Raw genomic sequence first — 27,036 nt, 5'->3', positions numbered from 1 at the left:
CTGTGCTTAAGAGACTCAAAGGTCTTATGCGTACCTATGGTGAGTATCAGATGCTCAGATACCTTAGTGATGTAGTATAAGCAGCTTGACAGATCATTCCTAATTCTACGGAATGTATGTAATGCTAAAAGCAATAGTTACAAAGAGGACAGTTCATTAGCACACACTAATATTGATAGTCTCTCTTTTGTGAAATGCATAGTTAATAAAATAGTCCAAAGTTTATTAAGTTAGAGATGAGTATTCACAAAGTTATGCAACAATCCAAATACCTTTAACATTTGCTGAAAACAAATCAAGGCCAGCATTTACACAGTAAAAGCTCAGTTCCTCGAAAGAGTTTAATGACGACAAGACTAGTCTAACAAGAGTCCCCAGGATAAAAACCCTAGGTGGCCATTTGGTAAACTATCAGATAATTGGCTTTCTTCAATGATTTGTTCTACTGATTTCTCCAAATAAGCATATTGAGCTTCAGACAACTGAGGAAATAATGTCAGTGTACAGCCCAACACCTCTGAAGTTCATTTTTGTAGGACTATGCATTAAAAAATAATTACAGGACTACAGCATTTTAAAAAAATGGCAGCTGACTGGTCCCCATCTGCCACATTTATTTTGTGACAAATACAACAAAAGCTGAAGATATCAAGAGTCCAAAACTTTGATCCTATCAGACTGATTTTAATTTCTTTGGACTAATCTCTTCATCTTCTTCAGTCATCTTTGCTGCAGGTCTCTTCTTTAACCCTTTCATCTTCCTTGTCTGTAATTTACTGAGATCCTGCTTCTGCATGTGAATCCTACCATATGATGTACCAAAGACGTCATGAGAGATATTCTTCTTCTTCTTCGGCTGCAAGATAAGAACAATGTTAATATTTCTGGGCACTGAATACCATTCAATCACTCAGTGACTGTAGGCAAGCGTATCTGCCATCACAAGTCACTATATTCACAAGTAAACTTCCATTACAGTTTAAGATAACTACACCTAAAAATGGTATTGTACAGATAAAATCCAGAGCATACAGATTTATTTTCCTGTCCTTATATGCCACCAGATCAGTTTCTTATCCTGCCCTACCCGTGCGTCCCTCTGTAGATCATGCCCAAGAAATTTGCGATAAGCAGGGTGAACACCTACATAAAAGTATGCATCTTTCATATTGAGAGCCACAAACCAAGCTCCATGGGGGAGGGAAGGGATAGTAAGGGGAAGAGTGACCATCCAGAAGCGAAAGGTGCAGATTAATTTGTTTAAGGTGAGGAGGTCCAGAATGGGACATATTCCCCCCGCTTTTCAGAATAAGGAAATAGGGAGAATAGAAGCCATGGTGCTGGTGTGGCACGGGTTCTATGGCACCCTTGTGGACAAGGGCAGTGGTTTTGTTGGGGGAGAAGATGGAGTTGGGAAGAGTTGGGGGGGGGTGCCTCCTGGATTGGTAGCATGTGGGGAAGGAAACGAATTTGATCAGGTATCCTTGACAGATGTCTAGCACCCAGCAGTCATAGGTATGGAATTCCAAGTGTGGATAGAGTGCCAGACAACCCCCGAATATGACGGGAGGTGTGTCCGGAAGGGTTATGGGAGGTTTACAGGTCTTGATATAAGAGTCAAAACGATTGTCTGGGTCAACGAAAAGTGGAAGCAGCAGAGGAAGTGTCAGGATTGTTGAGAGCAAGGTTGATGCTGAAGTGCTTCAAAGGGTCACTGGGGGTATGGGTGGTAAGTGGTGCGAGGACAAGGATGGAAAGGTGGACACTACTCTCAGTGGGTGGGGGCTGTGGCATAGATGCTCAGGGAGCGAAGGGTGGCCTGGGAGTCCTTAAGAGAGTGAGGGGACTCGTCCATCTTGTCGTTAAACAGTTTATTGTTGTCAAAGTGGTGGTCTTTCACCGTCATCTGGACATCCTTCAGAAGACCACTGGACTATAGCCACAATTCATGACAGAGAATGACTCCAGACATTAAGGAGCGAAAGGCAGTGTCTGCAGCATCTACTGTGGCCTAGAGTGTGACTTTGGCCACCATCTTCCCCTCATCTACCATGTGTTGGAAGTCCTGCTGTCGGTCAGGAAGAAGAGCCCTGGAAGTCTGCCAGTTGGGAATAGGACAGAAAATTGTATTTGGCCAGAATGGCCTGATAACTGGCAATACAGAATTGTAGCCCTACTAATGAATAAACTTTTCCACTCAGCAAGTTTAGTTTTTTGGCATTGCAATCTATTGCTGGCATTGCTGATTTAAAGTGCTGCTGATGGGCACGTGAGGTGGCACGTGAGGTGGCACTGATCACCAGGAAATTTGGTGGTGGGTGGGTAAACAGGAAATCTGTGTCCTTAGAGGGGACGGAATAGCGGCTTTCCACTCGCTTTGGTACGGGGCACAAAAGGCTGGTGTATGTCACACCGTCTGGGCTGGTTGTAAAGTAGCCGAATGAATGGGTATGGCTGTGCGGGAGAATCCCCGAGATTGAAGCATGCCCAGGAATTAGTCATGGGGGTCCTGAACATGCTCTAGGGGAAGGCTGAGGGCTGTGGCTATGTGAGGGAATAGCGACTGATATTGTGTGCGATTATCCGGTGGGGAGAAGACAGCTGGGATCAGGGCATCATCCAGCGATGATGAAGTGCCTGTAGGAATGGGCAATTCCAGAGCTGTGATCGGGGCCACTGGTACCAATGGACCCAGAGGGTCCAGGGGTTCCTCCTGGACAGCAACTATATGTGTGGGAAAGATGTGGAGTGGGTGGTGTGCATTGCGATGATGGTAAGAGTAGCGGTGATGTCGGAGGATGATTGACCAGAAGGGGCTCGGTCATTGTTGTCAGAGTGGGACAGAGGACAAGAGGTTTACTGGCCACAGTAGGGAGCCTGGGACCTGATGGTGGTGTGGAATGTGGTGGGGTACCAGCAAAGGGTAAAGTAAGCTCTGCCATTTCGTGAAAGAGAAGATAAGTGCATGGGACTGAGAGTACTGAGCTTGACGGACCTGGGGGGTCGACGGTGCCGGAAGTGACAGAGGGTCCTGGTGTTGGAATCGACAGTGCCGGTGGAGAGTGGCAGTGTTTAGAGCAGTGTTCTGCGTGTGCTTTATTGGAAGGCGGTGTTGAAGTCGAAGTTGGACCTTCACTTCTTGCACACAACTTCTCCCCCAACCGATCCGAGCTCGGGGAGGAAACACTGCGTTTCGAGATGGTCCCTATTGGGGAGCCACCCTTGTGCCCAAACTACTTGTCCACGTGGTGAGGTTTTGTCAGTGTTGGCGGTCCTGTACGAGAGGGTGCAGGTGAGGTGGTCACTGTCCGCGACTTGCATCGTTCCGTTGGTTCTGCCGGAGCCAGGTCTTGCTGCCCAGATGGGCACATGGCTTCTGCCATTAGAAAACTTTGGAACCGACGCTTGCGCACCATCTGGATCCACCATGAAAAGGAGCTCCAGATAGAGCAGCAAGAGACTATGTGGGCTTTGCCCAGACAGTTCAGGCAGCGGGTGTGCTCATTGCTTACCGAAAAGAGTGAGAGCATGAGGCACAGTTTTTAATTCCAGCTTGATGGGGGAGGGATAGCTCAGTGGTTTGAGCACTGGCCTGCTGAACCCAGGGTTCTGAGTTCAATCCTTGAGGGGGCCATTTAGGGATCCGGGGCAAAAATCTGTCTGGGGATGGATCCTGCTTTGAACAGAAGTTTAGACTAGATGACCTCCTGAGGTCCCTTCCAACCCTGATATTCTATGATCATCACAGCATTAAAGCAGTGGACACAACAATAATCCCAAGGCTAGGGAGAGAAGCCCCCGAATGGGAAAGATCCAACGAGTAGCCTAATTAGCTATGGATGAAAAACGGACAACTACCTAATTAAGTAAATAAAGAAGCCATATACAGCGAAAAAAAAGTGGAACGCAGTACTCTTAGGTGGCTAAGAGCATGGAGGGACTGGGTTCCAACTCTGGCCATGAGTAAAAGGGAACTGTCGCGTCAACCCATGCAGACTCTTAATGCCTTGGACGCACCACATGATCGACACAATACGCACGGGTCAACAGACACTACTATCTAGTTCCAGCTAAGGCACGTGGCGTACATGCACACCCCATGCTTGGAATCCACATAGGGACCAGCACTTGAAGAACACCATCTTCATCCCTTGGCCTTTGCATAGTTTACTTTAAAACTGGCTCTGTATTAAAGATTACGTATGATGAAGAGCAAAGATTTTTGTATAAAATACAAGAATTATGTACCTTGAGGGCTTTCGGTTGTTTAAGAGATAATTTATAGAGGTCTTCTGAAGCCAAATGTGTTCTCCTCATCACCAGATCTAATGAAGGTCCCATCTCTTCCAGTTCAATCCTCGGTATTTTACATCTCGACTTCTTCAACAACACTCTGCGGGAGAGAGAGGGGGGGAAAAAAAACAACAACGTTGTCCACCTTTGCTGCATTTCGTACTTGTGTTTCTACTTATTTTCTGGACCACAGGACAGAATGTGGCCTTTAGAAAACACGTGCCGCTGTTCAATTTTATTTTTGGTTCAGAAAACTTAGAACCAAGGTCCCAGTGTCTGATCTTCAATGTGTGTGCAACTCCCATTGATTTCAATACAGTTGTGCCTCTGTAACCCACACACCTCCTGGGTATGGTATTCTGTCCCCTCAAGTGGCATTGAGACCATTTAGAGATCAATGAGTTTGCACTACAGCCTTAGGTAGGGGTCATGTGGCTTTTAGATCATACAGTAGAAGCTCATGCATTAAGCTTCAGAGGTCTCAGGTTTGATCCCGTTCACTGATGACCAGAGTTTGTTGGTGTTACATGTGCACAGAACCATGGACTGAATCTGGCCCTGGAAGAGCATAAAATGGCTGCAGATAGAAATAAAATCTGAGCTCCTGATAGACCGGGGGGGGCGGGGAGAGACGGCTGAACGAGACTTACTTGTAGCTTCGCATGTAAATTTTGCCATCCATAGCTGTGAAATGCAGAACATACTCTAACCCTGCCAGGCGAATAGTGGGCACAGTAGGACCTCGAAAGAAATCTGAAAGAATATTTCAGGATGTAAAGAAACCTGGAACTTTTAGTTTTTTAAAATAAAGGAGTTTTCAAAAAGGAAGTTTAAGATAAGCAGGACTTTTGATTCCAGTCTATTTGATAACAGATCTGTGTTATAGTGGATGAATCTCAGATTAACTAGAAACAGATCTGGCCTTTCCAGAGGCAACCCCAGTAATGGTAAACAGTGTCCCTTTCTGACTCACATGCAGGATTGTTCACTACTTCAAGCCCCAATCCAAGATTGCACTTGCTTAATTTTGCATGTGAGTACGCTCAATGGGACTACTCATGTATGTACATGCTTAACTTTACATACATGAGTAGTCCCACTGAGCCTACTCACATGTGCAAAGTTAAGCAAATGCAGAAGTCTCTGTAGGAGAACATAACAGACATCTGCTTTCCAGAAATAAATTTGGTAGTTTCACAAGCTCCAGATCTTATTTTAAAGATCAACCCTACCCCACTCCAAAAAAGACTGACCAAACAAACATCATTGCTTCAATAGCAATAGTAACTTCAGTTTTGTGAAATACAAAAAGCAATAGTTATTTCAGTTTATCCACCCTTCTAAACTTTCAGCTATGAACTCAGATAAAGAAAATGCATCTCACAAATGTTTAGCTAAGTATACATTAGTACAGAAATAACATTTAGCTAGGTTAAGAGTTTGTTGGATAAATTGATGGATTAAAAGTCTCTGGTACCAAAGTTAGCAGTTAGAGTATGTATAAATAAGTGATCAAGATCAATACAAGATAAACATAATACAAAGAAAGAAGGAGACAGTGTTTAGTGTTATCTTGATTGTTTTTACTCCCCATTGTTTATGATACCATCTTGGAAACTTGAGACCATCATTGCTTTATAAAGTAGTTTTGTCTGTGGTCAAACAGAGCACCTTTGCTCTTTTTACATGAGCTAATACTTGCTATTGCATTGCAATGAATATGTTTACGATTGTAGATATACACATTCAGCAGACAAATGCAACATGGTCAGTTACATATAGAAAGAAGCTTACAGTTTGTGCTTACAGTTTTACAGGGAGCAAATTCAGATACCAGTTAACTATCACATAGTTTAACATAATTCTCATATCAGGGCCATTAAAATAGTGTATGAGCAAAGAGCACACAACCATGCAAATCACATCCTTCCTTCACCCTTTGCAGAGGGTGAAGGAAGGATGTGATCTTGTCCTAGGGAACAAGGTATGTTAATAAAAAACAAAAGACAAATACCCAGAAGCAGAACTGCTGAACCGGGGGAGGGAAGATGGCTCGCTTCCCTTTAAGTTTCATTTTCAGATTCTTAGTGTTTCCCTCAGTGACCTTTTTCTGGGAAAATCAGTGATGAAGCTATGTTGAAAACAAACTCTTACTGGTGGACACCACATGGAGTTTAGAGAGAAAAATATGCTGGGTCCTCCTTTGTTGGGTTACTGGATTTGTATCTAGAGGAAAAGTCATTGGTACAATATTTTCTTCTATTTTAGTGTCTATTTTCCCAGGCTGCAGCTAAGACTCTGTCTCTTCTGGCATGTGAAATTGTATCTACATTGCTTTTATTGGCAGACTATCCTTTAGTATGTTCTTGTGGTATAGTTTTCCACTCACAGGATGATCTTTGTATCCAAATATAGGTGGTCAGGAATTTAAGTTTCTATGACATCCACCAGCTGTAGACAGTGTATTTCCTCTCTGGAACTCTATGGATTTGAAAATGTTGGTTTATTCATAGTTTTTGAGACAGTCCACTGTGGTTGGATTAGAGACCGTTATCCTTATCTTTTTAATTCCTGCCATCAGTTTACCTCTTGTTTTTCTCCACGTGTTTAATGTGTGTGATTTAGTAATCACAGCAAAAGAGCTTTTGAGAACTTCCATTTTGTCTTTCAGGACTTGATATGTGTGTTCCAAAATAATTTATAATTTGGCCATTTATTAGGAAGATGCAACAGTTCTTGTCTGAACAGCACAAATACTGCTGGACTTTGCAGCAGAATGATGGGTGCAACAGGACGTGGAACTGTTTTATGCTGCTTTGTCCCCTTCGTACCACCTCTACCATCTCTTTTTCAAGAGAATCTAAATGACCCCTCCATATCAATGTATTGGACTCCAAATAATTTGTGCAAACAGGGAGATAGGATAAAGGAGAAACTTAAGTGCTATCTCAAAACAAACGGGTCTCCTCCTGTTCAGTCCAAGCCTGCATTTTAAGAGGAGTGATCCAACATCTTCCAATTTTTAATACACAAGTGGGTCCAATAAAGGAATGAATGGTGAAGTGTTTCACAAATATGTGCACAGGAGTCTATTAGAACCAGGGGTGCAGCAACTACATCTCACAGGGACCAACACTAGCACCAGAAACCAATGGCAGTAAAACCACTGCTACAATTTTAAGACAATTTTTGTAGGGAAAGGGATGGGGAAGAAAGTGACAAATCTTTGTCTGGCTGGTCTATGTATAGGAGTAAAGAGAAGCTGCTATTTACATATCCAGACCATTATGAGATGTCCTCAGTTTTTTAAAAATGGATTTAAAAGGTTAGCTTAATTTGGTTACTATACAAGATGCAAGTTCATCCCTCTACCCCCACTGATTTCTATAATGTGGGATTGCTGGCATAGGACTTCCCAAAAATGTACAAAATGTCTTTATGGACCACGTCTATGAAAACCTGGTTATTTACCACTATCATCAATAACGTCATACAGTCTAGTAACAAGGGATCATTAGATAACTGAGCCTCCCGGATCTTGGCAGTAGCGCTGTAGTAACAAGGTCTTTAGAATAGCAGTGACAGTTTCATAAGTTTCTTGGCAACAAAATGGTGGATTAAATACATTATCTCTCTCAGGACCGGAAAGAGTTGCTCCCTATTATATAACAGCAATTTCCTAGCAGGTCAAATTGTAAGCCTAAACTATTTGATGGTATCAACATCTCATTAAATCCTTAATCTGAGGAACCCCACTATTAATTTGAGGAACCCACCTATTGTTTTGTCTTTAGACATTTCACTGAAGTCAACAGAACATCAGGACATCTGGTGTGTACCTGGCATATGTTCTGCAGCAAACAAAATGGATGCGTATTTGACTGATGTATATTTAGGTGTAAACAAAAGCTTAAGGCAAACAAATTGGATGGAATACGTTACTCAGATGGGGAAAAAAAATTCAGAGGGCTAGACTTTCAGTTCATCCAGCAAGTATCTGTTAATGATTGGCAACACCATTCATTTCAGCAGTAAACCTGTATTTCGCATAAATCTCAATTGTGTGCACGCATTTCGATCCATCACCCCAACAATTTGAAAATATGCTTAAGGGGATGCACATTAAAACAACAATGTGTGAGGTTACTGGTGTGTAATGATTCTCTTCCAGAAATTTGGGCAAAGTGGCAGAGACCCAATCTTTTATGGTTTGCATCCTATATAATCTGGACAGTGATGTAATCATTTAATGATTCACGGGCCGCCAGCTCCTAAAACGGACTGAAAAATAACTTTGACATAAAATTCATCCTATTTGGGGCTATATCTCTGAAAAATACATAGATGAGCTCTTAAGAATAGCAGCAATGAATTTATTAATGCAGCAGTCACAGGAAGTCGTCTTTTTTAGCATCTTCAATAGCAGTTTAGAAAGACTGTGCAGCTACGAAGCCAAAGGCAGTGGCAATTTTTAAACTAACATAGGCAAAAATGTTTTTTTGGGATTTAACTATAAGTGAAGCTTAGAAGTTTGAGTCTCATCTGAATCTCCATGCCTTCATCCACCTTTTCATTCCCTGCTCGTGCCCCACTAACATTCCCACACACACCACTTCACAGTCCACATCTTCTCCCCAAAATCCCATTCCAGGTTAAGCACCACCCATTTCTTCTAATGAAGTATTGCTGCAGGGAGAGAAGTGTAGGAGAAGGGAGCAGACATCCAGTCATTCTACCTTCTAGTTTCACTCCTAAAACTTACTTCCCAAGAGTACTCAGATCGTGAATAATGCCACAATACCATTTTACTTTTAAGCTCCAAATAGAACAAATGAAATTATTTTAGACAAAAATAATTGGTCTAGAAAATACACCCATTTTTGTAGTTGCTCTCAGCATTCCTAATTAAAATCCATAACCTTATTTATAATCTGCATGTTCTCTGCCTATTCCAATGCCTCCCACCCTCAATGTGCAAAAAAGTTTGTACATTTCTGTTTAATGGAAATCTGTACCTAGCTTGAACTTAACATACACATTTAATTGCATGTTTCTGCCTTAACCACTTATTTTCTTTGCACATGCTGAACCCCAAAATTCACCCTAGTGAGGTCCTGATTAGAACTGGTTGAAAGTTCTCTGATTGAATAGTTTACTATTAGAAAACGCAGTGTTTTGACAAAGTTGTTTCAATATTTCCAAAAAATGTTTTGTGAGGAATTTTTGTTTCACAGGAGATTGACTTTTTGTTCAGATTCAGGACTACATTAACTCTTGAAATGTCAATTTCCCCACTTAAACCACCTCTAGTCTTCATGGTTTTCCCAGGCTGATCTACTTTCTCCCATCCTTGGAAACAAACTTGATAATTACAGCTTTATCTTCACTTTTATGGTATGCAGTAAATCCTAATGCCACTTCCTTAATGTTATCTTGCATTCTTGAACATGGACAAAGATTAACAGGCAAACCAACATTTCTCAACAATTAGCATTGCCACAGATTTATGAAGTCTAACTGCTCACAAAGTCTTATTTCAAAATACTCACCAATTAGAAGACTTTTCAATCTTCTGTATTCTTCATTTAAATCAAATGTGTCACCAGCAAATATCAACATGGGCTTTGTTCCTTCTGGACACTTGCTGTTCTATTGGACAAATATCAAACTAAGTTATAGAGCATATTATTTATGCAAGTGACCAGGCACATGCCATTCTGAGCTGTTCTGGTCTGAGATAAACACAAAAAGGAAAGCATTTTTTAAAAAGAAATTTATATATGTTACTTGTACTTAGAAGTGTTTGGGTTTTGAGTGATGTTCTCATTTAGGCTGAATAAGGAAAAGCTTCCTCATAAAAAATGTGTTAGACCGTGAAAAAGACCCTACAATGGAAGTTCATTTTTTTGTGACTATTTAGAACTAGACTACATGAAATACAAGCAAGCATACTGTATTTCTTGCATTGGGAAGAAGATGGAAAAGACTTGCTAGATCATTCAGTCCATTTCCAACTTCTGATACACCTTTATACAGCCAACTGACTATAACTCCCTACTGTGCAATACTTGTGAAAATTATCAAGCTTAAGGGGAGGAATCACTTTCCAACGTTAAATTTCTTGTTACCTAAAAAAAATCTTTTTCATTCATACTACCAGTTCTGAATCTGCAAACTAAGCAGTTGCTAATTTGTGCAGTTCCTTAATTATAATAGTGTAAAAAGGCATATAAAATAGCTAACCTATTTTTTGGCAAAACCAAAACTTAAAATGATCACATCAAGGTTGGTTTGCTCTTAGGTTTGGGGGTTTTTAAGTCTGCAGAATTCAAAATGTTGGCCCTCATACTGAGCCAGATACAGTTCCTGAAAACCAGGGTGTGTGTATAATTGATGGCCTGAGAAAGTCTCGAAAGTCTCTCACACTGATAGCAGAAATATCCTGAGTTACAGTGAGATGAGTTCTGCCTTTGGAAACTCATACATGGTTTCCCTCAGTAACACTGAAGGCCTCTCATGGGCAGAATCCCACCTAGTAGCTTTGTAAATTGAATTATTTTTGTTTGCAGCTAAAACAATTGGAGACTTGGTTTGGTCCCAACTAAAATTCTGCAAAGGAATTCACTGGTAAACATATAGTAAATTTTAATAACATTTGTACAAAGCACAAAAATAAGATTCTGACGTGAATGTATATGTTAATCCTGGAAGTCTAAAAGAGGCAATAGTGAAATGGTTGTTTTCTTTATGGAAAGTACACTAGATTCACTACAAGTGCTCACCAATAGATGTTACTAGATATATTATTATCTAGATATATATCTTTCTACTGTATTTTCCACTGCATGCATCCGATGAAGTGGGCTGTAGCACATGAAAGCTTATGCTCAAATAAATTTGTTAGTCTCTAAGGTGCCACAAGTACTCCTCTTCTTTTTGCATTGTTTAAGAGTATCTTACCTTAATATCTTTTAGTGACACAAATTTCTCAATGCCTAGCTCAATCATATCCAGGACATGATAATCAAACATACGACCTACAAAAGGAAAAAAAAATTTGGGTTAGACATTTATTCTCAAAAGCCATTCCTTCGACCCAATTTAAAAACAAAACAAAAAACCCATCATTTTACCTATTATTAGATTGTTAGGCCGCTTCTTATTATGTGAGCCAAACAGAAACAAAGAACAATCCGACTTCTTAGAAAAAAACTCCTATAAGATTAAAAAAAGACCACAAACTTCAGTTTGCAAACAGGTTAACGATTTGGTGATGGTTAATGTCACCGTTAGATCAGTTGAACAGCTACAAATTGCACATTGTAACCCATTTCCGTTTGGAGGTTAATCCATTGTTTTATATGCATGCCAGATAGCTTTTTTCCTGGCATTTGACCCAAACTAGTGATACTCACATCTCAGTGCTTCAGGAGCCAAATTAACAATCAACATTACCCAAAAGAACCATAGAAGTGCGAATTCATGGTTTCATTTATTATAGCACTATTCATATTTAAACAGCATGACGGGAAATATTTATTGCATATTATTCTCACAGCAAATAAGTTGATAACTTAGAGCAAGCCAATACCGTAACTGGTTAATAACATAATAAAAGCATCTTGACTGGTTAATAATTAAATCACAGTGTTTTAATATTATGTGCTACAAAGAGCCACTTGCAAGCCACAGTCTGAGTATCACTGAGCTAAATATTCCATTTCCTAATTTTGTCCCATTACTCCTTGTTCTTTACATTTTTGCACTGATCACCCTGAACCCCTTCTGCCCTCTTTGATGCAACATTCTGTTAAATACTTGTAAACAGTTATATTTCCTCATTTAGGATATGTCTACACTGAAATCCAGAGTGTTATTGCAGCACAGTCATACCCTCACTCCCACAGCTAAAAATAGCAGCTTAGACAGGCTAGCAATGAAAATGGATACCAAGGATCCCTGGCATGCTTGTGTAGTCCATGACGCTGCATTTATACTGCTATTTTTAGCCATATTAGCATGGGGATATATATCTGAAATGCCATCATTTTTGGAGCCTAGATCGTAATTTATGAATGCTTTGGGAGGCAGAGTAGCAATACTGCAATTTTTAGTCTAAATGTTCCCAACAGCACTTCTCAAAAATGCTGTGCACTTTTCACAGGATAAGGGACATTTGTCTGAAAGGAAATTTCAAGGGCATGGAGCACAGGACAGGGGCTAACCCCCTGCTCCCATTTAACTAACTGACACTCATCTACGTCTGGATTCCCACTACTAATTCTCAAAAGGAAAGTAACATAGTATTGCAATTAACTCAAATGTTGGATATTCATCAAAATACTCTGCCTTGGTTTTAAGCAAGAAGAGATGGAGGAAAATCCATGAACTAGAAATCTGGACACCAAAGAGAAATCCTCTAAACCAGAGTTCCAAAACTTTTCTTATTGTATAATCTCTTCCAGATCTATCAGCTGCCTGCATACCGCTACTCTTCTCATCAGTGATATTTTGTGTTTTCTTCTTAACATTATCTGTCTTCAGCCATTTGTCCATATTTGACTGTTATGTACAGATATCGTTTTAGTGCGACATATCTATGTTCTTATTAGTACATCTTGAAGTAAATTAACTACCATATTTTATATAACAAATTTCCACAGAGGTTGAAAGCTCCATATGAGTAGCCTATTATGAAAATGCAATAAATAAAATCCACCATTACACAATTTCTGTGTACCCCAGTGCACACATATCACAGTTTGGGAACCCCTGCTCTAAAGGACACATTCCAAAGTAAGCTCGGTTGACTTGCTAGCAATTTGGCAGAGGAAAAGATACATGGCCTGGCATGCTGTCCTAATTATGTGAAGATACTGAGTCCCTGACAACAGAACACACTCATTTGATATCATATGGATGAACTGAACCTTTCACTTTGAGGTGGACATTAAGAAAGGTCCTCCAGTGTTAGTAGATATGGATGCGCAATTCTTCATTAAGAGAAAGCAATGGCAAAAACAAAGTACAAATCAGATAAGTCTTAGTGAGGATGACGCAAAACAACAGTGCATCGTTATACGGGTCTTTTAATCTTCAAAACACTTTACAGACATGAAGCCTATGATTTGTCAGTCTATTCCCTGACGCCTTGTACAAGGTAGCGGTAGTATTTTTTCCCACAGGAACTGAGCCTGTTTGTTGTGGTTAACTCCTCATATTAGTAATACTAACAATTGGCAGAGATGACAAAATGGTGATAATATTACTGTTCCGTTTACATGGGGTAATGATGCAATTTGTCATTGTAACGGCGTCTACAGGCCCCATGCTGAACCAGGGAAGGAATAGTGTAATATTGGGCTAGGAAGACTCTGCCCCTCAACAGGAGCAGGGCATGTTCCCAGTGGAAGAACAATTAAGGAGACCGGTAGCTGAGGAGAAGGAGAGATATGAGCTGTATGTGGCACCAGGAAGCAAGGCTGATGCTGAGAGCTGCACCAGGAATGGCAACAACTTTGTCAAGGCTGCTCTAGCAACAGAGACTTGAATTCTTCCCTCATTGCGCTGTGGGCATTTCTAGAAACTCATAACTGATAATCTTCTCACAACTACCACAATAATATGTTTTATTGGACAACTGGCAGTGTATACCAATGCAAAGAGGACTAACGTAAATAAACTGTTTATCCAAAAGTTTATATGGTCTTAGAATGTAGTCAATGGAAAATATGAAGAAATGTAAATTCTCCAAATACTTTTCAACATGTTAAAAAAAAATAATAATCAAAGAAGGCCCTAATATTTCATTTTACCTGACGGAGCAAAGGTGTGATTAATTCCGAGTCTACAAGAATCCATCTCATATAGGTCTGTTCTTAAACAATGATTGTATATTATCACTTCCCATCTCTTACGAACAACTAGATCAGCCACATCATCACTGGTTCATTCACCTCCACGTCCACCAATGTAATATACGCCATCATGTGCCAGAAATGCCCCTCTGCTAGGTACATCAGCCAAACTGGACAATCCCTCCGTAAAGGGATAAATGGACACAAGTCAGATATTAGGGATGGCAATATACAAAAACCTGTAGAACACTTTAACCTCCCTGGACACATAATAGCAGATTTAAAGGTAGCCATCCTGCAGCAAAACAACTTCAGGACCGGACTCCAAAGAGAAACTGCTGAACTTCAGTTCATTTGCAAATTTGACACCATCAGCTCAGGATTAAACAAAGACTGTGAATAGCTAGACAACTACAAAAGCAGTTTCTCCTACCTTGCTGTTCACACCTCAACTGCTAGAAGAGGGCCTCATCCTCCCTGACTGAACTAACCTCATTATCTCTAGACTGATTCTTGCCTGCATATTTATACCTGCCTCTGGAAATTTCCACCATATGCGTCTGACGAAGTGAGTATTCACCCATGAAAGCTTATGCTACAATAAGTCTGTTAGTCTATAAGGTGCCACAGGACTCTGTTGCTTTTTACAGATCTAGACTAACACGGCTACCCCTCTGATACTTGAAAGCAAACCAGCAGTCTTTGCTCTAAACAAGTATGTTGTTCCATGACTCTCTAAGGGCTTGGCTACACTGGGGCTTTACAGTGCTGCAACTTTCTCGCTCAGGGATGTGAAAAAACAGCCCCTCTCCCCCCAAGCGCAGCAAGTTACAGCGCTGCAAAGCACCAGTGTAAACAGTGCCCCAGCACTGGGAGCGCGGCTCCCAGCGCTGTAAGCTAATCCCCACGGGGAGGTGGAGTACGTGCAGCACTGGGAGAGCTCTCTCCGAGTGCTGGCGCTGCAACCACACTCACACTTCAAAGCGCTGCCGTGGGAGCGCTCCCATGGCAGCACTGTGCAGCTCTAAGTGTAGCCATACCCTAAAACAGACAAGCCCCAGGATTAAGATAATGCTTTGATTAAACTGTAAATATGGGAGGTGTAATCTGGGGATTAGCCTCTCTTTTTTTGTCTTCCTGTTCAGAAGCCAACTTGATCTTAAAGCACTGAACTGAGACCAAATCTAGTCAGATGTATATAACAGCCACCACACCTTGGAAAAGTTTTTGTTTTAATTTTTATTTTTTGTTTTAATTTTTTAAATGAAAAATTCTTGTCTGTGAATTTTGGAATAAAACTTGTAATTCATGATCTTTGAGTTGTACGGCTGAAGTCCAGCAGAGCACCTCAGCTTAATACGTGCTTCTGTTCCTCTACTCAAATGTAATTAAGAAAAACAATTTTTACAGGACACCCTAAATTTTTTTCTTTTGAGTCTTTTTCCCCTATGAATTTTTCATTTGTGAAGAAACTAAGATGAATATTCACATAAACAATTAATACTTTAATTTCCATGAGGCTGATGTGAATTTATAAGAGCTGTGTAAAAATATTATTCTTCCCTTCATGACAAGCTCCTTTACAAGCTCTAACAATGTTCTATAATCCTAAATCTGTTTTGTCATAATTTCATAGTAACATGCATGCACTTTCAACATTTTTATTTCCACAATAATAGTACGAGAGTTCTGCCTTCAGACAAATGAATGTTACTAGAAAATAACCAGGCAACATAAAACCAACAGCAGTATCTATCAAGATCTAGAATTACACAGATATTCAACTTATTCCAAATTCCATAATAATTCCCTATAACTTAACTTCTGGGGTGTAACTCCAGTGAACCTGGGAGAACTACTTTCCATGGCAGCCGTGCATGACTGACAGTATCTTGTACATAGTCTCTCTTGTTCCATAGCAAGCTAAATAAAATGTGGTTTTTACTTACCAATGATGTTTGATCCTCAAAAGGTCTGGTAATATTTTTTCTAAAGAAAAAAAAAGATAAGGATTTGGGATTTTTTGTATGACTTCACACTAGGTGCCCTGGTGGCACTTGGGTTATTGTGCTCTTCTGAGAAGATTACTTCATCTTTAGAAGCTGATTTCCATCTTAGATCCAAAGCAATATTAATTCTGTTAGTCCTTCCTTAGTGTTCCCTATGTCAAAGTCGTTCTGTCATTAGATGCACTCTTCTCCACATTTCCTTGCTATCATGATGCACAAATTCCAAACAACTATAGAGACAGTACTCCAGAAGCGCAATAAGCTGCCCTCCACAAAATGAAGGTTTGCCTTCCAGGTATCACGATACATCTTACAGTTGTCTTTGCCTTTTCATCCATCACGTTTAATATTCCTAGATTTTCATGAGGTACATCTAAGTACCAGGATTACAACTTTCTGCCTAATAGCTCTCTGTTTCGTATAAACATATCTGATTATAAACTGTATTCCTTATTGAGATTACTTGCAACTTTACCTTTTATAGATGTAATGTTGCTCTTTCAACTTATCTGTGCCAAGCTGAACAGCTGCCATATGTCATTAGCCATTCACGCAGATTTGGATCATCTGTGAAGCTGAACAGTAACTTGTCCCTTTTGCAAAGTTTTTACTTCACGTATTTTGATAAATGGGACTGAACTCAGAAATTTGAACACCTATGGGCTTTTCCCCAGGTTGCTGTTGTCATTTGGAATCACCCTCAGTTTACCATGTAGCCAGATTTTTTCTTTAAATCCACTTTATTGGCCTGCACAGCACCTTTCTACTTTCCCTCTGAAGGTATTAAGACTAACTTTTTCAAACAATTTTAAAATTGCAAAATGTAACTTACTTTTTGTACAGTACAGCAAAGGGCTTTTTCAAAGCATACTGTAAAACAAAGAATTTGACGTTAAGGAGAAGTTCTTTTAACACACTGAAATGCTAAACATTGTTCTTTCTAAAATTCTACATGAAAACAGCATCAAAAGGATAAACGAATTACTAGAGAATTAAACACAGTGGCCATCAGGTGCAATTTATCCCAAAAAGAAATCAACTCTGTAGACATGCTCACAAAAGGGGCAAGAAAGTAGAGATCTAAGACAGGATTACTAATTTTAAAGAGGAGAGGTTTACAGAGGCCAAAAAACCACACTTGAAACACCAGAACAAGGCAGCAGAACACCTCCAGCTCCCACTCACAATAATCTCAATATTTGTACTGGAAATATTAAATTTCAAAGAAAACTACATCATTTTTTATTTTACTAAAATGTTTATACAGATGGAGGGGAAATGTTGCCTTGCAGTTAGAGCACTGGAAGAATTCATGGTTTTATTCCTAATTATGGCCCTGACACACCAATTGAACAGTACCTAGCACAATGGGGACCTGGTCCATGACTGGGGGTACATCAACACTGCAGTGTAAGCCTAGGGTTTGAACTCAAGCACAAACCTAACCCCCTTTCCATCTTCACACAAATCATGCTAACCCAGGACCCGGACCCAGGGTCCCAGGACCCATGGGGGTGGAGGGTCAAAGATTGAGTCATGCCAGGATCCAGGGTTCAAGCCCTATTGCTTTGCAGCGTAGACATAGCCCCACTGCACTAGTGCTCTGGGAGTTCACCAAAGATACTCCACACCAGCATAGACTGACCTTCTTTATCCTCTCGTTGGAATTATTAATAATATTTAGAATTATTAATATGGGAAATCACTAGACACCAATTTAATCTTAAATTGCTTTATTAAATCCAAAGTATCTTTATGTTACTGTATTGGATAGAGCAAAATATTCATAAGCATTTGATCAAGATACTTATAACCAAGTGTGCTTAGACCCATACTGGTTGGCTCCAAGATGGTCAGCCAGGTATTAGCAATGAACCCTTTAAGAGATTACTTTTTATACCTTTAATGAACAAGTGATGTCATTGCAAATTACTGACTTCAGCTAAAAACCAACTGGAGACAGTTCACTCTTATTTCCAGTCTTAATCCAAATAAGATTTACAACCACCTCTCTTTGCCAGGCCTTCCCTCTCCTCCTTCTTGCTGTCCAACAGTCTTCCCACTGCACCTGGGTTCACATAGGCTTTAATATTAGCCTATGGGTTGGGGAAGGGCCATGTTGGCTCATTTTAAGACAGATTCTCTCGTTTTTATTTAAAACCATCTGCAGTCATCCCCAGAAGTCAGAGGGCTTCTTTTGAGAAACTTCTCCTTATCTTGTTAGTTATTCTTTGAACCAGACATAGTCCCTACTTTACTCCTTCTGGCCTCATACTTATTTTTGAAGCCTTCCTTCTACTTGCTAGTCAGGACCTCTCTTTACAATACATGTATATTTCCTTAACCAATTTAAGCTAACTTCAATTCTTTAATTTTATACTTATCCTAAACTTCTGAACAGTCAAGTTCTCCCACACTGCACCATAAAAAAAGGAGTAGGGCAGTCACATTTGAGGAGGGCATTAGTAAGTCTGGGATATGGGTGGTTATACTTGGCCCCACATAATGCAGTGTAGATGGTAGAGCCCCAGGCTAAAAGCCAGGGTTCAACAATACCTAACCTGGGGTTACAAATGAGTATGGATGCTCAAGACCTGGGTTAACAAACTCAGGAACTGCTAACTCAAATTCTGCTAACTTTGAGCTCAGACACAGGGATTCCTAGGTGTAACTGCAACACAAATTATACCTACGCAACATTGGGCAAAGCACATCACCTCTCCATACATCAGTTTTCCACCTGTTTGACCCTGCCAGCTGGTAGGGGATCCTGGGGGACAACTACTGCACTGGTGGAGTGCAAAATAAACTTTATTAAGAAAATGCAAAAAAAACAGGTGGATTCATAGGAGGGTGTATGGGTTGGTAAGGATAGACAATTGCGGGAGCGTTGTCGTGTTAAGTAGATAGTATGTCTGATTGGTTATTAATTAGTGGCTAGTAATCCTTATCAGTGGCCGGCTACAATTACAGTTTCGCTAATCAAGTTGATCAGCTGACAAGTTCTAGTAATACAGCTATATCGACAAGGTATGAAACTGTTGGGCTCGTTCGTTTCCCTACTATTTTTAAGGGTGCTGTATAATGCGGATATTAGTCCATGTATTTAATAACCCTTTGTTTGTCTTGTTATACCTGTAGTCTGGGACGGAAATTACCTCTTGCTAGGTGTTAAAAATATATTGTGTTATATATCCATGACACCACTCGACAACTTAGAGTGACCCTGTATCACATTGTATAAGTTAAGATGTGATGGTGGGTCAGAGAAAAAGGATAACCATCTATGGGCCATGGGTCTTAGTGCTTTAAGAAATGCAGTAATACAATTTGAGGTGTGCGTCTAGTCAGTAGGAAAGTGGAACTGACCCAGTGTTCCATGTCATTGATCACTTGGGGGAAGGGATAAAGGAGAGAGAGAAGAGAGTAGTGGAGTAGAGAAAATCATTATTGGGTAAGAGCGAATTAAGAGGTTTGGGGTGTATTTGAGATTAAGATGTGCGTCGCTTGGTTGTGATCTCAACAGAAACAAAGGCTGTGAGCGCTGGCTGAGAGGATTTATAAACTCGTAGAGTTTATATGATCAGATCTATAGTTTCTTCCGCTTTAATAATCAAGTCTGTGAGACCATGAGTTACAAATGTCAACGAGTGTACTGAGAGACTCGGGGGAGACACGGGCAAAGCTCGGGGGGTCAGGGTGGAGACAGACTTAACCACAATTATACAGAACACAGCAAAATCTTATCTATAATCTAAATTAACCAGACTACACAAATTAGCAAGCACAGAACACATGCAACAATTTCTTAAACCAACTACAGAGCACAATACAAACAATTCTCTAAACCTAACTTAACACAGCTATGAAAATGAAATTACAACTTATCCTAGACAAGAACCTGATTCTAATAGGTGCACCTCATACTATGCCGATCTTTGATCGGGAGGGGGAGCAGTTCCAGAGGGCAGAGTGGTGTGTGCCCAGGTACAGCCCGGAGGCGGGGGGGGGGGGGCGTTAACTAGTGGTGGTTGCAGCAGTGGGACGGCTGCAAGCCGGCAGCCAGGATACAGTCCAGGAAGCACAGCTTAGCAGCGCACAGGCTATTTTTAGCAGCAAAGCGCTGCAGAGCAAGAAACAGATTACAGATACAGACCAAGGAGTAGCTTGGGTCTGTCTGCTGGGAAACAAGGCCAGCAGCTAGGACAGGGGGAGTTTGCAAGAGGGAGTTCTTACCATCCCCAGGACAGCAGCAAGCACAGAGACAGGTAACAGCAGTAGCATCGGAGGATGGAGAGAGGACTTGATTTGCTTACAATAATCAAGATCTCCAGGCACAAATTCGATTGTCGTGGCAGGGAGTTTAAAAACGGGGGTATGCTCAAAAACAAACGAGAGCGGGGAGAGGGCCCCCCAAAGACCCCTAGCTGATCAGACCAGGTGGCAAAGCAAGGACCTTCTCCGAGGTCTGATCAGAAAATGTCCGGCTTTAAAGGCAAACTCAGGCAGTTTCCCATCAGTACTTTCGATTGGCTCCTCTTGATACAGAGGAGGAGAGAAGGCAGGGAAAGGCTGCAGGTAAGCATAGGCATGCCTGGGCATGTTCTGAGCCACAGGTATGACTCATATACTTAATTAGTTGGCCACTTCAGGTCTTGCATTTCTGGGCAGTGCCCCCCACACCGAGCCCAGGTCTGAACAAAGGAGCCAAACAAAGAAGCAAGAAGCCCCCTCCCTAGGCAGAGCAATGGCTTCAGTGAGTCTGTACAAGCCATTCCTCTGAATAGGGCTGACTTTAGTTAGCACAATGGCCGGGAGGGGCGGCCACACAGGACAAACAGAAAGAAGAGGGGAAAAAGGAATGCAGCAGGGGGACAGCTGTAACAGACACTGTTAAATGGGGATTAAACCTAAGCTTAACACCTCTAAGTGAAAACAACAGTTTCTTTAAACAGCTTTGAGATCTTGAAATGAAAGGCATTACAGAAAGGCAGAGCATTATTAAACTCCCATATTAATAATACACATTATGCAAAGTTAAATACACATAATATTTTAAATCCGATTAGTCCTAAGGTCAAAGTTTAGCACTTTCCTACAACAGCAGATGTTAAACACATTCCTATCACAGCATTATTATTATTTTGCGCTATTTTAGGTGTCTGATGGCATTAACTGTTGCAGGTAAAATATCTGAACACCAAGTCAGGTTTTGGCAAATCAATCAACTTATCTGAAAAGATTTTATTTTGAAGTGTATTTGTATTTGATCCTTGTTAATTATTTAGGATCTTTCACAGACATTTCTAATAAGTTTTTTTTTTTTTTGGTTAGCTCTTCAAGAATGTCTCAGGGAATAATGGGATGCATAAACAGAGGACTCATGAAGAGCAGAGAGGTTATTTACATCTATATTTGGGACTGGTGGGACTGCTGCTTGAATACTGCGTCCAGTTCTGGTGCCCACAATTCAAGAAGAGGGTTCAGAGAAGAGCCATGAGAATGATTAAAGAATTAGAAAACCTGCCTTACAGTGATTGAGCTCCTTGAGTCTATTTAGTTTAACAAAGAGAAGAATAAGGACTGATTTGATTACAGTCTAGAAGTATTAACACAGGGAACAAATATTTAATAAAGGGCTTTTAAATCTAGTAGAGAAATATAACAATCCAATGGCTGGAAGTTGAACCTAAACAAATTAAGAAAAGAAATAAGACAAATTTTTGACAGTAAGGGTAATTAGCCATTGGAATAATTTACCAGGGATAGTGGTGGATTTTCCACCACTGACAATTTTTAAATCAAGACTGGATAATTTTCTAAAAGATCTGCTCTAGGAATTGTTTTGGGGAAGTTCTATGGCCTGTGCTATGCAGATGATCACAATGGTTCCTTTTAGCCTTGGAATCTATAACTTCGTCCTTATGATTTGACATCTTTCACATTAGCAATAAATCCTGTTTCCCCTCAGAGATACTGCAGTTCTGGTCCAATGTACAATAGGCTATGTCTACACTACAAACCACTGATGCTGGTGTGTAGGATATGTTCAGTAAAATGCAGGCTGCATCCATACTCCAGTACATAGCTACACCTGTAAGTGAAAGGCTCCAGCAGAGAGTAAGCAGCAAGGAAAAGCTCCAGCAACTCCCCACAGCAGGAGAACCTCTCTGTGGCTAGGGATGACTCCAGCAATAGGAAGGCAGCAGGACACTACAGTGAGTGTTCCAGTGAGTAGGGGGCATACCTGGGTATACCCACAGGGTTCAAGGTATGTCCTTACTCTACTTGCCTATGGAGTGCCTCACCATCTGCACTGCTATTTATACCCATGCTAGGTGGGTATGTAGCATATGTGCTCTACACACTGCTGAAAGGAGTGTGAAGTGTAAACATACTTACAGACTTGCAGTGTCAATTTCCTTAAGAGAAACATGATTCTGACCTCTGCTGGAGCCAGTCTCCCAATGATTTGAGAAACTCCTGCTGTAATACAAATTTCAGCCCTGCTTGAGGGGGTGGGGAAGAAGGGCATAACTCCTCTGATTGTCTGCTTTCCCTGCAAGTGGCAGGGAAATAGGGAAGGCAGCCAATCAGGAAGAGAGCTCTGCCTGCCAACCTCCAACCCCTCAGGAGTTGAGAGGAGTTTTTGGATAGGGGAGAGGGAACAGCTCTCAAGGACGGGAGGAGGAAATAGGAAGAGCCCAGCAGCTCAGGGAAGCTGTGCTCCCTGTTCCCTTTCCCCTCCTGAGAAAAGTGGGTTGCCTCCTCCCCATCTCTGCAACACCAGCTTGGGAAGGGGGAGGGAGGTAAATAACCCTTGGGAGAGGGGAGTACACAGAAGGTGCATAATTAATAGGCTGGGGGGACAAACTTCATTAGAATTCTGGGGTTTGGGGAAAAGCTGAAAGCTCTGTACTATGAGGCAGCATTTTAAACACAAGTCTTTGTAATTTCAGCTCAGTCCTCTGGCAGTGGGCAAAGTCACCTGACTCTCTAAATTTGGTAGAGTTGGTAATACTGACTCTCACACACACTGGCTGGGGGCAGGAGGAATACAAAACAACCAAGACTGGTAATATTGGATTTGGAGAGACAATTTATTTTAAAATGTGTGAAATTATTCCTGACACACAGCCCATGTTAAAATTTATTTCAGTACGTATATTTCCAACAATATACTTACAATATCTTTAAGTGTTTCAGTTACTGTTAAGTTTGCATTTCCACCTTTTATGAGGATGGCATTTTTTGTATTTTCAGTGAGCTTGGGTTCTCTCTTCTCAAGAAACCTTTTGGCCCTCTTTGTTTTAGGCTTTCTACAATGATAAATTAATTACAAAATTTACTTACACAAACGTATTAGACTATGCTTGAAACAATCACCGCTGGTTGATATTCAATCAATAAAACAAAAATATGAACAAGTACCATACAAAATAACCACAAAGGAGTTAATGAAAATGCTTTACTTGATTTGTAAACATTCCACGCCCCCCCTCACCCCCCCCCACCAAAAACCCCCACAGAAATCGAAGGTAAAGTCTTGGCCTTAAGTTTTAATTTCCTGAATTCTGCTGACTTTAAATTTAAGGGGTGGCAATATTTCCACATCCTTGCTGAAGTCCCAATGGTTTCGCTTCACACCAAAACCCTGCATCATGGCCCCACATACTATGGCTCATGAGGCCTAGAGAAGATCCCCTTAAGAGTCCATCAATGCAGCCTAAAGGCAAATTAAAAAGCCCAAGTTATGCTTGGCACTTTTCTGCTACTTCATGATGTATCATCATGTACAAATACAGAGTTAGAAGAAAAATTGCCAATGAACAACTGCTACCATGACCAACCTGAATTCGGGTCCTTAGAACACAATTAACCAGGGGTGGGCAAACTTTTTGGCCTGAGGGCCACATCTGGGTGGGGAAATTGTATGCAGGGCCATGAATGTAGGGCTGGGCTTCGAGGTTGGGCTTTGGAGGGAGTGTGAGGTGTGGTGTGCAGGAAGGGGCTCAGAGCTAGAGGTTGGGGCGCAGAAGAGGTATGGGGTGTGGCAGGGGACTCAGGGCAGGTGGTTGGGGTGCAGGCTCCGGCCCGGCGCCGCTTACCTCGAGTGACTCCAGGGTGGCAGCGGCGCACAGCAGGGCTAAGGCAGGCTCCCTGCCTGCCTTGGCCCCACACTGCTCCCGGTTCCTGGCCAATGGGAGCTGTTGGGGGGTGATGCCTGCAGGCGAGGGCAGCGCATGGAGCCCTCTGCTCCTCTCCCCCAGGGGCTACAGGGATGTTGTGCTGGCTGCTTCCGGGAGCGGCGCGTAGCCAGGGGAGGTAGGAAGCCTGCCTTAGCCCTGCAATGTCATGGGGCTGGCAATCCCGAGGGCTGGATTGAAAGTCCTGACTGGTGAGATCCAGTCCACGGGCCGTAGTTTGCCCTCCCCTACAATTAACCATACTGTCCTCTATTAAGAGAGATGTTCCATTTCAGTTTCACCAGTGACCAGTGCACCACCTTTATGGATTATCTGTGAACTTTTGCCTGCACCTAGACAAGAACAATCTATTAAGCCTGAAGAGTTTGTTCCTGAAATGCTAAAGAGGACCAGAAATTAGGGGCCTACCTCTAGATCAGCGATACTCAGATTTCTGGTTCAGGAGCCAAATTAGTGACCAACACTACCCAAAAGAGAGACAGCAGTGTGCATTCATTGTTTCATTTACTATTTTTATATTATATATATTATTCTCACAGCAAAATGACTGCTCAAGTATTCTATACTTGGTTAACGACATAGTAAAAACATCCTGATTTGTTAATAATTTAGATTGGGTAATAATTAAATCACACCGTGTTTCAATATCATGCAGTACGGGTTGCAGCAGGGTGGGTTAGGGAGGTTATTTTGGAGAACGAACTAAGGCAAGGAAATCCCCCCAGCAGCCCTGCCCTAATACAGCCCCCTACAGAGCACTCCTCCCTCCTCCGTGTTTACACCTCTGGAGGCCCCGCGAAGGAGCCTCTCGCTCCCTCGGGGGGGAGGGGGCAGGCCGCGGGCAGAGCCGGGGAGAGCCGTGTTAATACCCCGTAAAGGAGCAGAGTCGGGGGGCAGCCGTGCCGGTGGGGGGAGGAGAACGCTGTTCTTCTCCCTCCTGTGCTAGCTCGGGACCCCAGGCCCTGGGCAGGGGCCCCCCTGGGAGTCAAGCCCAGCCCAGCCCAGCCCAGCCTGCGCACAGCAACTGCCCCCACCCTGAGCTGCGCGGCTGCCGCGTGGGAGCCGGGCCTCCGCCTAGAGCCGAAGGCGGCAGCGGCGGGCGTGGGAGCAGCCGGCGGTATCGGGCCCCCCGAGCCCTGCGGCGCCCCGGAGCCGCCACTTACACCACCCGGTCCAGCGCCTCCATCTCGCCGGCAAGAGAAACTGACGCGCTCACACGTGCGCGCGGGACCCACAACGGACCAGCCCAGCGACGTCCCTGTACTGCGTCATGACATCACATCCGCCGTCAGAAATCCCAGCGTCGACGCAGAGGGACTGGGACTCGGACTCAAGAGCCGTAGAGTGTGCGTGCGCCTTTTCTGTTACTGAGCATGCGCAAAAGAAATTGGGGGCGGTCACCGCCATCAGATCGAAACAGGGGTGAAAGGAACTACGGTGGGGAAGGGGCTACGGAGAGGCAGTAGGGGCAAAATTCTCAAAAATGAGAGGCCAGGAGCGGGGTTGCGTTCTTGGCTGGTGCCTTTCCACTGCACCCCCCTAGCCAGGGAAATGGCCTTGCAGGCCACGGTGGGGGAGGTAATATACTCTATTAGACCAGTTTTTAGGGGTGAAAAACAAGTTTCTGAGCTATCCGGAGCTCTTCTTCCAGCTGGGGTAGAGCTCGAACACTTGTCTCTCTCCCTAACAGAAGTTGGTCCAATAAAAAAATGTTGCCTAACCCACCTTGTCTCTCATATCCTGGGACTGACAGGGCTGCACCACCTAGTGTAACCAGATGTCCTGCTTGTATAGGGATAGTTCCAATTTTTCTTATATAGGTTCCTTTTACCCCACACCCCTGTTCCGATTTTTCACATTTTCTGTCTGGTCACCCTTGCACCAACACTGCAGAGACACAGACCTTAACCTTTCTGGCCTATGGCCAGTAGCTGTTATCAATACTGAAGCACAACTCAGAAAAGCAAGGAATGGTTCTTCGTGATGTAGGATTTTCTTGACTGTCTGTACACCTCTCTCAGCCACTCCAGTCACTTGTGGGGAATACAGGTGCTAATAATATGACCAACCTCATAATTCATTCAGCATCACTTAAATTCTGCGACTGTGAGTTGTGATCCATGGTGCATCACTAGTTGTTTTGGAATACCAAAGTGAGCAAAAGTGCATTGCAGTTTCTTGCTAACAGTGAGTCATTATGTCTTTAAAATACATTATTTCTATATACTTGGAAAAACAGTCCATGACGGCCAGGTAATGATGTCCTCTGAATTCACATAAACCTGAAGTTAGTCTCTTCCAAGGTCTGCCAAGAGGTGTTGGACTTTAATAGTTAATTTAGTGGTTTTGACACTGTAGAAAGGTTGTGTAGCTGTCGATGAAAGTAATTTATCATCCCCAGTCTGCATCTCAATTCTTGTACATTTGCTGGTGCATTCAATTCTGAAATTGCTTTTACTTTCTCAAGGCTAGGACTTATTCCATCCTTGTTTATTGTGTCCCAAAAACTTGATTTGGAATAGGCAGAAAAAACACTTGTCCTTGTTTAGCTTCAGTCCAAACCGAATTGTTAGGCTGAGAACTTAATTGAGGGTTGGGTTGTGTTCTTCCATCAAAGACCTATATATCACACTATCATCCATGAACACCACAACTCCATTAGTGTTCATT

At 42.1% G+C, this 27,036-nt stretch overlaps 1 protein-coding gene across 1 annotated transcript; it reads right to left on the bottom strand.

The window, feature by feature from the left end:
- Positions 1–202: 202 nt before the first annotated feature.
- On the bottom strand, positions 203–25,659 carry RPF2 (ribosome production factor 2 homolog). The gene is made up of 10 exons (XM_032762500.2): positions 25,530–25,659; positions 23,346–23,478; positions 16,992–17,029; positions 16,100–16,139; positions 11,427–11,508; positions 11,254–11,330; positions 9,843–9,942; positions 4,944–5,046; positions 4,249–4,393; positions 203–856 (listed from the first exon to the last, which is right to left on the bottom strand). Exons 1-10 carry the CDS (start codon positions 25,550–25,552, stop codon positions 674–676), a joined length of 924 nt encoding a protein of 307 aa, XP_032618391.1. The 5' UTR covers positions 25,553–25,659; the 3' UTR covers positions 203–673.
- Between the last annotated feature and the right edge of the window lie 1,377 nt (positions 25,660–27,036).

Source organism: Chelonoidis abingdonii, chromosome 3 (assembly GCF_003597395.2).
Source record: "Chelonoidis abingdonii isolate Lonesome George chromosome 3, CheloAbing_2.0, whole genome shotgun sequence".
NCBI lineage: Eukaryota > Metazoa > Chordata > Testudines > Testudinidae > Chelonoidis > Chelonoidis abingdonii.
This window is presented reverse-complemented; position numbering and strand designations above follow the sequence as displayed.